Genomic DNA, 15,035 nt, shown 5'->3' with positions numbered 1-15,035 from the left:
CACACCTCAATGGGATATTTTTTGATGGTTTCATCCATTTCAATTCAAGATGGAGGATGTGTGCACTTTTGAAGTAGAGGTGGACAACTTCTTGTTACCCACCTATCCGATTTGCACCCAACTTGGTATACATGTTAAGATTATAGGGACCTTAATGCTTATATCCCATAAATGAATTCTGGAACCCATTTCAGGATGGTGGCTGTGTGTGTGTGTGTGTGTGTGTGTGTGTGTTCATTGCAATGCCTGGACCAATTTGGGTAAAATTTAGTACATTTGTACCATAGGGACAGCTCAATGTTGTGTTTTATTATGATGTCCTCCACCTATGTGCAGTGCACCCTGTTCTCCAATTAATACACATTGTGTGTGTGTGTGTGTGTGTGTATGCGCATGTGTGTGTTTACCTCAGCCACAATGCTGGTGAAGTGCATGATGTGAATTCTCAGATGAAATACGATTATTTTAAGCTGTTCTAAATGTTGTCATTGTAGCTGTATAAATACTAGCAGTGTTGAGGACAAAAGCAGTGGCTGCTTTGGGAAGCAGAACTGAGGTAGTGAAGTATCATTGCAGTATATTATTGTTATTATTATTATTTTACATTTTATATCCCGCTCTTCCTCCAAAGAGCCTAGAGCGGTGTATTACATACTTAGGTTTCTCGTCACAACAACCCTGTGAAGTAGGTTAGGCTGAGAGAGAAGTGACTGGCCCAGAGTCACCCAGCTAGTATCATGGCTGAATGGGGAGTTGAACTCGGGTCTTCCCGGTCGTAGTCCAGCACTCTAGCCACTACACCACGCTGGCTCCCTATGTTCTCTTGCACAAGGATTTCAGAGAACATGGAATAAAATAAATGCATCAATCTTTTTTTTTCCTTGTGCTACATGTAAGTGTTATTGTGTAGTCCCTTGTAAAGGGAGTCTGTTTTAAATAAAGAGGAAGTCTTTTAGCCAATGCATTTTTTCTCCTTTTCCATCTTTTTCTTTAAAGCATATGCAACTCACTGTTAGGAGTAATTCCCTTTTCAGACCAGATCTATATTCGTGTAAGTCTCCCAGGCAGTACCAGGACTTTTCAGGTCCATATTAGCACTCCCAGAGACAACCAGAAAAAATACACTTGGCAATGGACATGAGAGGGCATCAGTGCCCCTCTCCCATACTAGATACCAATAACAAAAGGGCTGAACAGATCTTTGAGTAAATCAATGATGCGAGAAGATTCTGGAAAAACAGTGACTAAGCTTGGTATGCATATACTAAGAAGCTTTCTCCAGGAAATTAAAATCATAAACAAAGAAATTCCCCAAAAGAGCAATCTTCCCCTTCAAGCACACACAAAAATTCCCACCACTGATTAAACTGGCCCCAAAGATTAAAATTTCATTATTAGGTCAACCTCAAAGAGTGAGTCTCACACCCAAAAGTGACCTCTACACTTAGGCAATTCAGCTTATCTGACTCTCCCAGAAACAATAGCCCACTGAAGTACAGCACCAAAAAAGGTCCTCTCGAGCTTTGTCCCAAAGTGCTTGGTCTTTAGGCTATAATAAACCCCACTTTGAATAGTTCCACCCACAACAACAGTATCACAGATAACAATTCCACCAGTCTTCATGTCACTGTTCCCAGGAATTTAGACCACCCTAATTCTTGTCACTTAGAGCATCCACCCCACTGAAAGCCCAGACAGAGTGCACATTTTGTAAATGAGTCCTGGAGATTCCCAAGCCTGAGAATCTCTGAGCTGAAATAACTATTTTTGAGTCCCTTGATCTCCCATTGCAACTTCAGCCTAGCTGCCTGAAGTTTCCCAGTCACGTGGACCTCCAGCCTCATCATTCCAGCTCAGACAAGTTACAAGACAGGTAGACATAGCCCCCTTCTGCAATTGCCCACTTTAGGACAGAATTCTTTCCCTATTTTTTTATCACTTTTCTATAGTTTACTAATACAGTGACTAACTCAGGAGAATTGCCCCCTCATATTTATCTTTTCTCAAAACCTAGCCTTTCAAAACCTCTTGCTTTTCAAACAGCATGCACAGGGGCATACCGTCTATTAGGCAAGGGCCCGCTGCCTCAAAGGGCCCCCCAGAGGCAAGTCACATGATCCATCCCGACTCCCCAGCGCCCGCTCGATTACAGCCCATTGCCCGGGCGGGCCGTGCAATGGCCCGCGGCCAGTACGTACGATGAGGATAGTGGGGGCCCTATCTCTCTCGTGTGTTTGCTGGGCCCACCCCACCCAGTTTATCGAGGCTGCTGCTTCCGACTTGCTGGTGGTTACAGACACGTCTGGGGCATGTGTGTCTCGCTCCCTCTTTCTGGCAAGGGAGATGGGAACTGAAGCAGCTGCCAAGCCGAGTTTCCCTTTAGGGTTCCCCCTCCCCCCAGCTTTTGTGACACTTTATTGTGGGGTCCTCCTCTCTCTCCTTCCTCCCATCTCTTGAGAGTGTGTGGGGGGAAAATAAAACTCCCTGCATGCATCCCTTTCCAAGAGGAAGAGCAGCCTAGGGAGCTGAAGAGTCAGGGGAAAGGCCCGTGTGCATCTGAAAAAGGAGGCAGCTTCTTCTGGCTCCTCTCTCTCTGTGGGAGGGAATCGATTTCTAGCCTGAAAAATGAAAGGCACACCACTATCCGAGGAAGGGATCTCGGTTGCATTGCTCACTCTCCCGCCAACTGCACTGGGCGCCTGCACGGCAGAGAGTTACTTTGAGTCGTGGGGCAGAGAAGGTAAGCGGAGCTTTTCCTTTTGAATCCCTTCCCATCCCTTCAGGGTTGGCACTGGCAGAGCATGAGCGAAGAGAAGGACCTTCCCCTTTAACTCTGCCCTCGTCGTCCTCCCAAGCAGAGCAGGATCTCTCTTGATGGCAGAGAGCCTAAAACCATCCGCACGCCAACTCTTCCTTGCTGGCTTCTGCTCCCTGCTTGTTAATGCACTTGCGGGTGGCGGGGGGACATTTCGTTCTTGGTCATGTTTTGAGTTTGGTGCTTCCTCTCAGCGTGCGTCTGGCTCAGCTGGAGAGACGAGGACTCGCTGCTGGTCAGAAACACTTAGGGTCCTCCAGGAGGCAGTTCGTAGGCAGGGAGCTGCGTGCAGGATTCGAGCCGCCAACACCGTGAGGGTGGCTGGTGTATATGTGTTTGTGAGTGGAGGCATGGAGCCTGACTATGGTATATGAGTATGAGACCCCAGTTAATATGAGACGCCAGTTAATTAGTGGGGTGGGGGGATCTATTCTGGTTATCAAACTTTTATTGGGCTATTGTAGGAATGTTAATGTCTGATTAAAAAGTGGTAGAGCCATTATAAAATCAAATATGCGATGTAACTAATGTAGGTTTTATGTTTGAACTGTAGGTGCAGGATGTGAAAGCACACTGAGACAATCTTCTCCATTATTTTTATTTTATGGCAGCTATATTAAATATTGGTTTTTAGTGTTCAGAAATATTGTCTTAAAAGTCAGGAAATTGTTTAGGAAAATATGTTTCTCACACGTGGCTGAAACAAAAAGCATGAATTTGTCAAAATTAAGCACATACAGAATCCATTTATTTCAGCTAAATGTTAAAAGCTTACAGGTGAAACTCGAAAAATTAGAATATCGTGCAAAAGTTCATTAATTTCAGTAATGCAAATTAAAAGGTGAAACTGATATATGAGACAGACGCATTACATGCAAAGCGAGATAAGTCAAGCCTTAATTTGTTATAATTGTGATGATCATGGCGTACAGCTCATGAGAACCCCAAATCCACAATCCCAGAAAATTAGAATATTACATGAAACCAATAAAACAAGGATTGTAAATAGAACAATATCGGACCTCTGAAAAGTATAAGCATGCATATGTATTCAGTACTTGGTTTGGGCCCCTTTTGCAGCAATTACTGCCTCAATGCGGCGTGGCATGGATGCTATCAGCCTGTGGCACTGCTGAGGTGTTATGGAAGACCAGGATGCTTCAATAGCAGCCTTCAGCTCTTCTGCATTGTTTGGTCTCATGTCTCTCATCCTTCTCTTGGCAATGCCCCATAGATTCTCTATGGGGTTCAGGTCAGGCGAGTTTGCTGGCCAATCAAGCACAGTAATCCCATGGTCATTGAACCAGGTTTTGGTACTTTTGGCAGTGTGGGCAGGTGCCAAGTCCTGCTGGAAAATGAAGTCAGCATCCCCATACAGCTCTTCTGCGGAAGGAAGCATGAAGTGCTCCAAAATCTCCTGATAGACGGCTGCGTTGACCCTGGACTTAATGAAGCACAGTGGACCAACACCAGCAGATGACATGGCTCCCCAAATCAACACAGACTGTGGAAACTTCACACTGGACTTCAAGCATCTTGCATTGTGTGCCTCTCCATTCTTCCTCCAGACTCTGGGTCCTTGGTTTCCAAATGAGATGCAAAAGTTGCTCTCATCAGAAAAGAGGACTTTGGACCACTGAGCAACAGACCAGTTCTTTTTTTCTTGAGCCCAGGTAAGACGCTTCTGACGTTGTTTGTTGTTCAGGAGCGGCTTGACAAGAGGAATACGACATTTGAAGCCCATGTCCAGGATCCGTCTGTGTGTGGTGGCTCTTGATGCACTAACTCCAGCCTCAGTCCACTCCTTGTGAAAGTCCCCAACACTTTTGAATGGCCTTTTCCTGACAATCCTCTCCAGGCTGCGGTCATCCCTGCTGCTTGTGCACCTTTTTCTTCCACACTTTCCCCTTCCACATAACTTTCTATTAATGTGCTTTGATACAGCACTTTGGGAACATCCAACTTCTTTTGCAATTACCTTTTGAGGCTTTCCCTCCTTGTGGAGGGTGTCAGTGATGGTTTTCTGCACAACTGTCAAGTCAGCAGTCTTTCCCATGATTGTGATTCCTAATGAACCAGACTGAGAGACCATTTAAAGGCTCAGGAACCCTTTGCAGGTGTTATGGATTGATTAGCTGATTGGAGTGGGACACCTGGAGCCTAGACTGTTGAACCTTTTCACAATATTCTAATTTTCTGGGATTGTGGATTTGGGGTTCTCATGAGCTGTACGCCATGATCATCACAATTATAACAAATTAAGGCTTGACTTATCTCGCTTTGCATGTAATGCATCTATCTCATATATCAGTTTCACCTTTTAATTTGCATTACTGAAATTAATGAACTTTTGCACGATATTCTAATTTTTTGAGTTTCACCTGTACTTTAACTTCTGTTGAAATTGATATGTAAACGTGCTTAACATTGGCTGGATCGTGCAGAGACATAAGGCTGGGAGAAGGCGAGGAAGGCAGTGAGGGGCCCATTTTAAAATATTGTCTCTAGGCCCACTCCAACCTTGGTACACCCCTGAGCATGCAGCCGCTGATCTCCAAAGCAGCTGCATCTCATTAACTAGTTTTGCCTGTCTCCTCCTTTTCTAACCAGCCTATTCCCCATTTCAATTAACTCCTGTCTCAGGAACCATCTCCATGTAGCATTGCTACACTAGCAGCTTTTTGACAACAAGGAGACTTGCTAGGAGCTGTGCCTTCCAGAACTTGATGGTTTTACTCCATTAATTTCAATTGCACTTTGAATGTATTGCTTTTCTGAGCTAAAGATTCTTGCAAGTGAGTCTGCTCTATCAAATTCCCCACATAAATGATTTATTTGCTAATTTCCTAATCAGATTGTATATTTTGATTGATTGCTGATAAATGTTAAATGTTTTCCATTGAAAGCCTGTTTCCAGCATTTGTATTGCTCCTGTGCCTACGTATAGGTTTGCCTTTGGTCCAAAAACCCCTTATCAGGACACGAGAGTCTAGCCATATTTGTCGTAACATTGCAGTATCATTCTGTAGCAGGTTTTAATTTTGCAAATATCTGTGAGCTAGGTTTTATATTTGCACAATTCCATCAGTATTTATCTTTTCTGGATTAGATTTATATCTTTTTACAGCCAAGCAAGAAGGCTATTCACTGCAAATTAATATTCCACAGAAATTAAAAAAAACTAACTTGAACTAGGAGAACAATATACAGATAGCTTTTTTGAAGAATTGGAAACAAAGCTTTTTTTGATACTAAATCCAGTTGCCTAGGGAATTTTAGTTTGGTTAGTTGACAGTATCTTGTAATGAATTATAATATTCTTTCAGAATTGTTAACTAGATTATAGTGCTGTGAGCTTTCTTGTCATTGGTGACTTGAAAATATTAGAGGTCACTGTAATGACGTGCATAGATGTATGTCTCGTGCCAGAGCTGGAATGGCAAAAGTATTTAACAAGCAGGAACAGGGATGAGATCACTGCAAGAGTTATCAATATTGACATTAATGAGTTCTATGTCCTACGCCAAAAGAGTTAGCTGACCTGTGAAGAGCATGCAGTAAGCAATTTCCTGAACAAGGGAGGCGTGCTACCCTTGAAAACACTACTTACTGTTCATAAGATCTGAATGAAAATTGCAGCATGTAAAGCATGTGGCTTAAGGAATTCTTCAGAAAAACACAGGAAAAAACCAGGAAGCATCCACTGTACACCAACAAAAAGAGACCAAGTCTCAAGATGCTTGTAACCATTTAATGAGCCCAACGCGTTTCAGCCACAGGCCTTCCTCAGGGGCAACTATAAAACATACATAAAAACGTAAAAGCACTTTATAAAAAACGTTTTTCATGAATTCACTGTACATAACATACAGCACAATATAAAATGACATTTTAAAATAGAACTACTTACATTTGTTTAAACTTCCCAAGAGATTTCTGATAAATGCTGTCCATTGACTTCAGTCCACTGCAACAGTCTCTGAATGAATATATAAGCCTCTGCTCAGGGAAATAGCTGTTTCCATTAGCTATGAAAGTAAGGGCTCAGGGAATAGCCACAAAGACAAAATACTTACTAAAACAATTGTTTGGTCAATGACCGTAAATAAAGATTGACTTGACTTACTAAAACAAAGGTGGGTGGAATCAAGTTCTTCATTTAGTCCTTGTGGGACTAGAGTTTTTAATTCCAAAATCCACCACATTTGCTTTCAACATAAGATTGTATCATTGTCTCAATTAATTTTTTTTCCACTGCCCAAAATTCTACGTCTGTTACAGAGTGATCTTTTCCCAAAAAGTGACCCACTGGTGTGGGCACACAGTTTTGTTTGTTTGATGTTTCATATATGTTCCTTAATAGGTCTTGATGTTTTACCAACTCACAATTTCTTGCATGGGCACTGAACCATGTATCCTGCATGTAGTAAAAGATTTTAACATGTATCATTTATGATGAGACCAATCTTCAAATTTTATAGTTTTGCATGTATAATGGCAATAAACACAATAGCCACACAGATGGTGCCTCTGGGGTGCTGTTGCTCCTGACAAAATGCTCCATTTAATAGGAGTATTTTCTTAAATTTACTCCTCACCAATATGTCCTTTATATATCTGGTTCTCTTAAAGGAATAAATGGCTTCTCCTGACAGCTAAGGTATACTCTGTAAAATATGCTAATGTTTTCTAATATTCCTCTCTAATACTGATGTCACCTGCTTCAGCACCACAATATGAATGGGTCTTTCACTTCAGGCCTTATTCATCCTGTGGATGTCATCATCATCATCCCAAGACGGTGTGCATGTGGGAGGAAGTATTGTATAAAGGAACTTACCCAATCTTCTTTCCCTCAGTCACCCTCCTTCATTCCCTGAGAGGGTGTGGGACACTTGGGGACAAGACTGGACAGGGAACAGATTGTGATGGGCTCATAGAAAGTATTTCTGCCTTGTGTTTGACAATTCCCCATCCCACTGCAATTCCCCACTCACTTTCTACATATTTGAAGAGTGCTTTGTAAAAATGGAAACACATCTACCTTCCTTTTGTGTGAATAAATGTATATACATATTAGGCGATTGTGTTCTAGATCTAGTTTACTCAGCAGTGAACAAATGAACTGTGACAATTTTCATTTTGGGGGTGGGGGAAGCGATGTCTCTAAAAATAAAAAAAAGTTGATGTGTCTGTAAATATATCTATGTTTTATTCTGTCACTGCACTCATACTCCTGCCATCCCATCCAGCCCTCTTTCCCCATCTTGTCTTCATTAAATTATCAACATCTTCTTTTAAGTTCTGTCATGTGATTAAATTAAGTGCTAAGCAAACAATCAGACTTTGAAACAATATTGACATTTTAATCTATATTTGTTCCATGTTGTCCTTTATTTTCTTTTAGCTGTAGGCCTTGCTGCCTGCCCAGAGCCAGTAATTCCTAGCAATGGATTCAAAATGGGAGATAGATATATGGTGAATGATGTTTTGTCATTTCAGTGTGAGCCAGGATACACCTTACAGGTACCTGCATTCTCTTTCAAAATGCCATATATGTTGTTCCACACATTATATCCCAGTTATTATAAATGTAATATTTTCTCTTGGAATAAGTTCTTTTGGTAAGGGAATATGTAAACTTTTGAACTACTGTACATTCAGCTCTTTATAAAAATGAAAATATCACTTATTCTGGACTGTACAGAGCTAATATCTAATAGCTAATCGTAATTTCCTTCTTACTGCTTGCCAAAGAGTAGTGCATAAAATTTAAAAAGTGCATGCTTCCCCCCCCTTCACTGTATTGCTCGAATAAAAGAAACCACATTTGCTATTTTCTCTGTATTTTCCAAAACTAACTCATCAACAACTCTCTGTATAAATTATATTGTGTATTTTAATGAAAAGCCAGCTGTTCAACCAGAACTACATCTCACGGGAGCAGCATGTAATAATTTAGAACAAGGTGGCAAAGAGTATAGTTTTATTACCACATTTTTACTACTCTGAGCACTAAATGAACATGAAAGTACAGGCTTTTAAACTCTAGTGCATATAGTATATATGACATAACAGCATGATATAATTGAAAAGTATACAGAGAAAGTTAGCTGTGCTTAAGCAAAAAGTTAGTTTCACTTAAGCCCCATTAAGATCAGGCAACTTAGTTGAAAATATTGTGGCTGGCACAGAGAGCAAAGATGCACTTGTGCAGGGAGAGAACAGCCCAACAGAACTTCCCAACTAAATGCATCAGTACAGTGAAGAAGTGGCAAGTTTTGACAACCACTGTGCCACCCAAAAATATGTCCCTGAAAGTTGAGCAGCCCTGAGGGACATATTTGTGGGTGGTACAGAGAACTTCCTGGTGAAGGGGAGAACATCAAAAAGTGTTGCTTCCCCCTTGCACCAGTGCAGTTAGTTGGGAAGTTCTGTCAGGCTTTTCTCCCACTGCACCAGTTCATCCTTGCTCTGAATGTCAGCCTGTTCCATGAATTTCAATGAGATGTAAGCATAGCTAATTTTTTCTGGATTCAAGAATTTTCAGTGCATGTGCCTTCAGCTTAATAAAAGCTTCAGAATAACACTACTATAAGAATGGAATAGTCTCTGAGGTTTTTTTGTTTTTGTTTTTTGCTGTTGTTAGAACTGTAGTTTCAGACATGTTTTGACTGCTCAAACCTCTCTCGCATTTGCCCTTCTAGGGACACATGAAACTATGGTGTCATCTAAGCCCCATTGCTATCTCTTCCACTGGTCTCGTCTGGTTTTTAATTCTTATAACCTTTAGATTGCCCCTTTTCTTTCTTATTCCTTCAGCAAAGCAAGTAAATGCACATTCATAAAATCAGGATTAGTATTTTACAGTTTTGCTTGCATAATTGAGTTGTCTTCTTGAAACATAAAGAACAACAATTTTCCAAACTCATACTTATATCCCTAGCTCTGTGCCAGTAAAAAGGTTTTACATGTCTAATCAGACCATTTTGGTCTGTGGCATTGCTTCACTAGGCAGTAATTGCCATATTATGATAATGTAAGACTATATTAATGCAGTCTTCCCTAATTTAGGAATAAATATATTACTCTTCGACTTTAAATCTAAGTGCAGAAATCTCACTGAGCCATAGGTTTTGAGTTGGCAGCAGTGCTGCCAAATACTAGGATGCAGATGATCATATAGAATTGGGTGTTCTTTTGCTAAAACCTACAGAGAAAGTCTGCACGTGTTAAGAAAGCTCCAGTGAGATCTCCATTGCATTGTATTGACAGTTCTTCCTGTGGGCACTGCATACATTGTAAACACATCAGTGTGTGCTGGGAAGTCCACTATGGATGGACATGTCAATGATGCCAACATAATAAATCTGTTAGACTATTGCCACAAGAATGAATAAGTCAGCAGTGGGTAGGCTTAGGACAGCATTGTACAATAAAAAGCCCATGTCCTCAGCAGTATGCCAAAAGGAACAATCTGGTAGTGCTTGGTTAAGGATTTTGTTAATGCATTCACCCTGTACTGCAGCAAATGAACATATATGTATACTACTCTATTGAACAAAGGAAATATACAGTTGATATATAGCAATGTAAATGGCCCTTGAATGGTCATTAATGCAGTTCCATTAATGGGAATATGCCACTTGTCCTTACATTATTGCCATCACTGGATTAGATCTTTCACTGTGCTCTTTTAGACCTAATTAATTATCTCACTACAGCAAAGAAGGCATCAAAAGACCTGTACTATCTATTGCAGTATCCAAGAGCATTTTTGTTTTCAGAATCAACAAAACGTGCCTTGTGAGACATCTTGAAGTTGAAAGTCATATTTTGTCTTCAGTTGCAGGTTTCTTTTTCAGTTATTTGTAAACTGTCTCTGGACACATGAGATAATCCAAGGCAGATTAGTAGAATAGGTAAAGTCTGAGTCTTGCAATACTCTTACTTAGCATAGGTAAATTCTGAGTCTTACATTACTCTTGATTATCTACAATAGTTTTAAATCTACATGGTTTAAAATTTTTGCTTCAGTTTTGTTCATGAAATCAATTTATTTCAACTGGCCTAAGGTAAATTGTGCCGTCAAGTTGATTTCAACTCCTGGTGCCCACAGAGCCCTGTGGTTTTCTTTGGTAGAATACAGGAGGGTTTACCATTGCCTCCTTCCATGCAGTATGAGATGATGGCCTTTCAGCATCTTCTTATATTGCTGCTGCCCAATATAGTACCAATGGGGATTCAAACCGGCAACCTTCTGCTTGTTAGTCAAGCATTTTCCCACTACACATGCACCTAAATCTATTTTCGATTGATGATTGATTGATTAAGTTCCCTCAAGTCAGTGTTGACTCTTAGCGACCACATAAATTGATTCTCTCCAGGATGATCTGTCTTCAACTTGGCCTTGAAGGTCTCTCAGTGGTGCATTCATTGCTGTCATAATTGAGTCCATCCACCTTGCTGCTGGTCGTCCTTTCCTTTCCTTTCCTTCAACTTTCCCCAACATTATAGACTTCTCAAGGGAGCTGGGTCTTCACATAATGTGTCTGAAGTATGATAGTTTGAGCTTGGTCATTTGTGCCTCATGCGAAATCTATTTTCACCTATATCTAAAATTTGTTAGGTATTTGGTTTTTTTGAAAGTTTGCCTATATTGAGAACACCCTGGTTATACAGCGCTCTCATTGTAGTTGCTTTGATTCTCTCTCTCTCTCTCTCTCTATATATATATATATATAGAGAGAGAGAGAGAGAGAGAGAGAGTATGTATGTATGTGTGTGTGTTTATGCAGATAAAGATATAAACATATTAATATTACAGCCATTCCCTCTCCCCAGAAAAGTATAGGTCTGTGGACCAAGGGGTCTCTCTAATAGATAATTATCTGTATCATCATCAGTTATAATTCCCCATATGCTTTGAAGGAAATTATGGCAATTACGCTGGTATAGAACTGTTAGGTTTGAGGATAGCTTTATAAACATAGGAAGCTGCCTTAAATTGAGCCAGACCATTAGTCTAGCTACTTTGGTATAGCCAACACTAACTGGAAGCAGCTTTTCAGAATTTCAGACTTGGGTTTTTCCACAGCTCCTTGGAAATGCTAGGGATTTAAGGTAAAACCATATGAATGCAAAGCATATGCTTGAATACTGAGCTGCAGCCCCAATCCCAATAGTTGTAACTTGTATGTATGTCTTAATAAATGACCATATGGCACATTCACGTTCTGCACTTTTTACAGAAAAAGAGGATTTTTTGTCTTTTAAAAAAATCCCTTCCTACAGTGAACCGTTGTCTGTCATGAAAAAAAAAAAGTCCTTCCTTTGGTAGTGCAGTGAAGAATGCAAATGAGAACTTTACACGTCTCTGCAAACCAATGCAATAATTGAGTTCAGAACAGTGGTTCTGAAACAGTTTCTTAAGACATGTGGCACAACTCATTTCCCATTTTTAAAGGAATTCTAATTATTGCAGTAGTCTTTTGTTTAACCTTAATTAGAAAACTGTCATGGGTAGTAAAGTGCAGGGGAGATTAATTGGCAAAAGGATTTTACTAGCAACACTGGTGTTTTCTTGTTAGAATCATTATGTTAAATTGCCAGAGGAAAGCTTGGGAAACAGACGACAACGATGCATCACTATTTTATTTTATTTTTTGGATTTCTTTAGGGTCGTTCTCATATTTCTTGTATGCCTGGAACAGTTCGGCGTTGGAACTATCCTTCCCCTCTCTGTATTGGTATGCCAGCATATTTGTTATATGTGTATGTTGTTATGTATGACTTAGAAGATAAATTAGCAGATGCCTTATGTAACTCTGTTATTGTATCCAATTTGACTAGAAAAGGTCAAGCTGGGTCAGTCGGTTGAGGTCACAACAACCATTGATCCTGGTTATCAGGACTTAATGGAAAAGCTAATCCTACGTTTTTTCATGCTCTTCTCTTTCTCACAATGCTTTTTATACAGTTTATCAACATATTGATCAATATAACTGATATAGTACAGCAACTAAGGGTGTGACCTGTGATGCCTCTGGTTCAAATCTGACCTCATCCACAAACTAACTAAGCTGTTTTGGTGAACAACCTGTCTTTCATCCCTATAATACACCTTCTGATATGCAATATGGGGGTGATACTACAGGTGGACCTTGCTATACGTGGTACTGCTATTTGCGGTTCTGCATATCCATGGTCTGAAAATAGGCATCTGATCTCAGCATATGTGGCTACAGAAAGCGTTAATACCCACATATCCTGGATGGCTGGAAGTGGCCTCCGAGGTCATTTCTGGCCACCATTTTGTTTAAAGGGTCCATTTTGTGGCTCTTTTGGTTTTAAAAAAGGGATTTTTTTGCAGAAAGTTGACAGCATTGCTGGACAGATGGAAACCTGTGGAGCACAGTACGGCACTTTATTTCAATTCTTTTGCTGTTTTCCATCTCTTCTTTCCTCATGCTGGAACATAAACCTCCAATTCCCATTACTCCAATGCCTTGTTATCCGTGGTTTTGTTACGTGTGGAAATATGTGGGAATGGGACCCTGTAGATAACGGGCTATACCTGTACAGGCCTGAACATTTGAAATTCACCGTATAGGTGCTAAATATTGTTATTAAGCAACAAAGAAAATATATTATACATATACATAATAGAGATTTACATATCAGGCGGTATAAAAATATGATAAATAAATAAATATTTTCTTTTCTTCTGTTTGATTCATTAACATTAGAACTAAATGGGGTTATTCAGATATTACTTGGCCTCTAGGGGCAGCATCTTGACTAGTTAGTCATGAAAAACAAGTCCCATTAATTTCAGTGGCATTCAAAAAGTCCCATTTAATTTCAGTGTCTCACAGTAGTGATGAAAGATAATAAGAGTCTAGAAAGTTTCAGTTTATCTCTTTGATCCCACAAAATAGATCTCTGAAATAGACACCACAGATTGTAGAGCAGTCCTCATTCACAAAGGGGCAGTGTGCGGGCGACATCATGTGTTCTTGACCCTTGCTGTTCAGGTCTAATAAAAGCTGCCAGGAAGGGTACAGGCAGATAGTTGGAGTTGATCATTAATGTTTCATTAAGGGAGGGAAGGATGCCATTGTGCCTCAAGGAGGCAATGGTAAGCCCATTATTTAAAAATCCCTCCCTTGATCCCTCCAACCTGGACAACTATAGACTGGTCTCTAAGCTTCACTTTTGGGGCAAGGTGATAGATTGTGTGATGGCGTCCCAGCTGCAGAGGGTCTTGGATGATATGGATTAGCTTCTCAATCTGGCTTCCGCCCTGGATATGGGACTGAAACTGCCTTGGTCACTCTAGTGAATGACCTACGCCAGGAACTAGACAGGGGGAGTGCGTCCCTGTTGGTTCTGCTGGACCCCTCAGCGGCATTTGATACCATCGCCCATGGTATCCTTCTGAACTGCCTCTTGAGTATGGGAATTGGAGGTACTGCATTGGAGTGGCTCTGGTCCTTTCTTGGGGGGAGGGTTCAGAAGGTGGTGCTGGGGGACTATTGCTCGGCTCTGTGGCCATTGGCCTGTGGGGCCCCACAGGGTTCTGTTTCGTCCCTCATAAGATCTACATGAAACCGCTGGGAGAGGTCATCCGGGGACTTGGACTGAGTTGTCAGCAATATGCAGATGACACTCAGCTCTATCTCTCCTTGCCACCTGATCCTAGGGAGGCAGTGGATGTCCTGAATTGGGGGCTGGAAGCCGTGATGGGTTGGATGTGGGCTAAGAAAATGAGACTGAATCCAGACAAGACGGAGGTAATGTTGGTCAGTAGGAGAGCCAATTAGCATGACAAGATTTTACCGGTTCTGGATGGGGTTGCACTCCCCTTGAAGGAGCAAGTACACAGCTTGGGGGTATTACTGGACCCAGCTCTGCTTTTGGAAGCTCAGGTGGAGGCGGTGGCCAGAATTACCTTTGCACAGCTTCGGCTAGTGCGCCAGCTGCATCCCTTTCTCGAGACGGCAGATCTGGCCACAGTTACCCATGCCTTAGTCACGTCAAGGCTGGATTACTGTAATGTGCTCTACGTGGGGCTAGGATTTTATCTGGAGCTGCCCGTTGGGATCACATCACACCCATTTTGAAAGAGCTGCACTGGCTACCAGTTTGTTTCTGGGTCCAATTCAAGGTGCTGGTTTTGATCTTTAAAGCCCTTAATGGTTCGGGCCCCAGGATACCT

General features: G+C 41.2%; 1 protein-coding gene across 9 annotated transcripts in view; it reads left to right on the top strand.

Annotated features, from left to right (window-relative positions):
- CSMD1 (CUB and Sushi multiple domains 1) overlaps nucleotides 1–15,035 on the top strand; it is a 1,678,033-nt gene that overhangs the window by 1,486,941 nt on the left and 176,057 nt on the right. For all 9 annotated transcript variants that reach the window (XM_053286225.1, XM_053286224.1, XM_053286226.1 and 6 more), the window contains 2 exons: nucleotides 8,223–8,341; nucleotides 12,495–12,564. In XM_053286225.1, the coding sequence (XP_053142200.1) occupies nucleotides 8,223–8,341; nucleotides 12,495–12,564 (189 nt within the window). The remainder of the gene's footprint in view (nucleotides 1–8,222; nucleotides 8,342–12,494; nucleotides 12,565–15,035) is intronic.

The sequence above is a fragment of the Hemicordylus capensis genome, chromosome 1 (assembly GCF_027244095.1).
Source record: "Hemicordylus capensis ecotype Gifberg chromosome 1, rHemCap1.1.pri, whole genome shotgun sequence".
NCBI classification, from domain to species: Eukaryota; Metazoa; Chordata; class Lepidosauria; order Squamata; family Cordylidae; genus Hemicordylus; species Hemicordylus capensis.
This window is presented reverse-complemented; position numbering and strand designations above follow the sequence as displayed.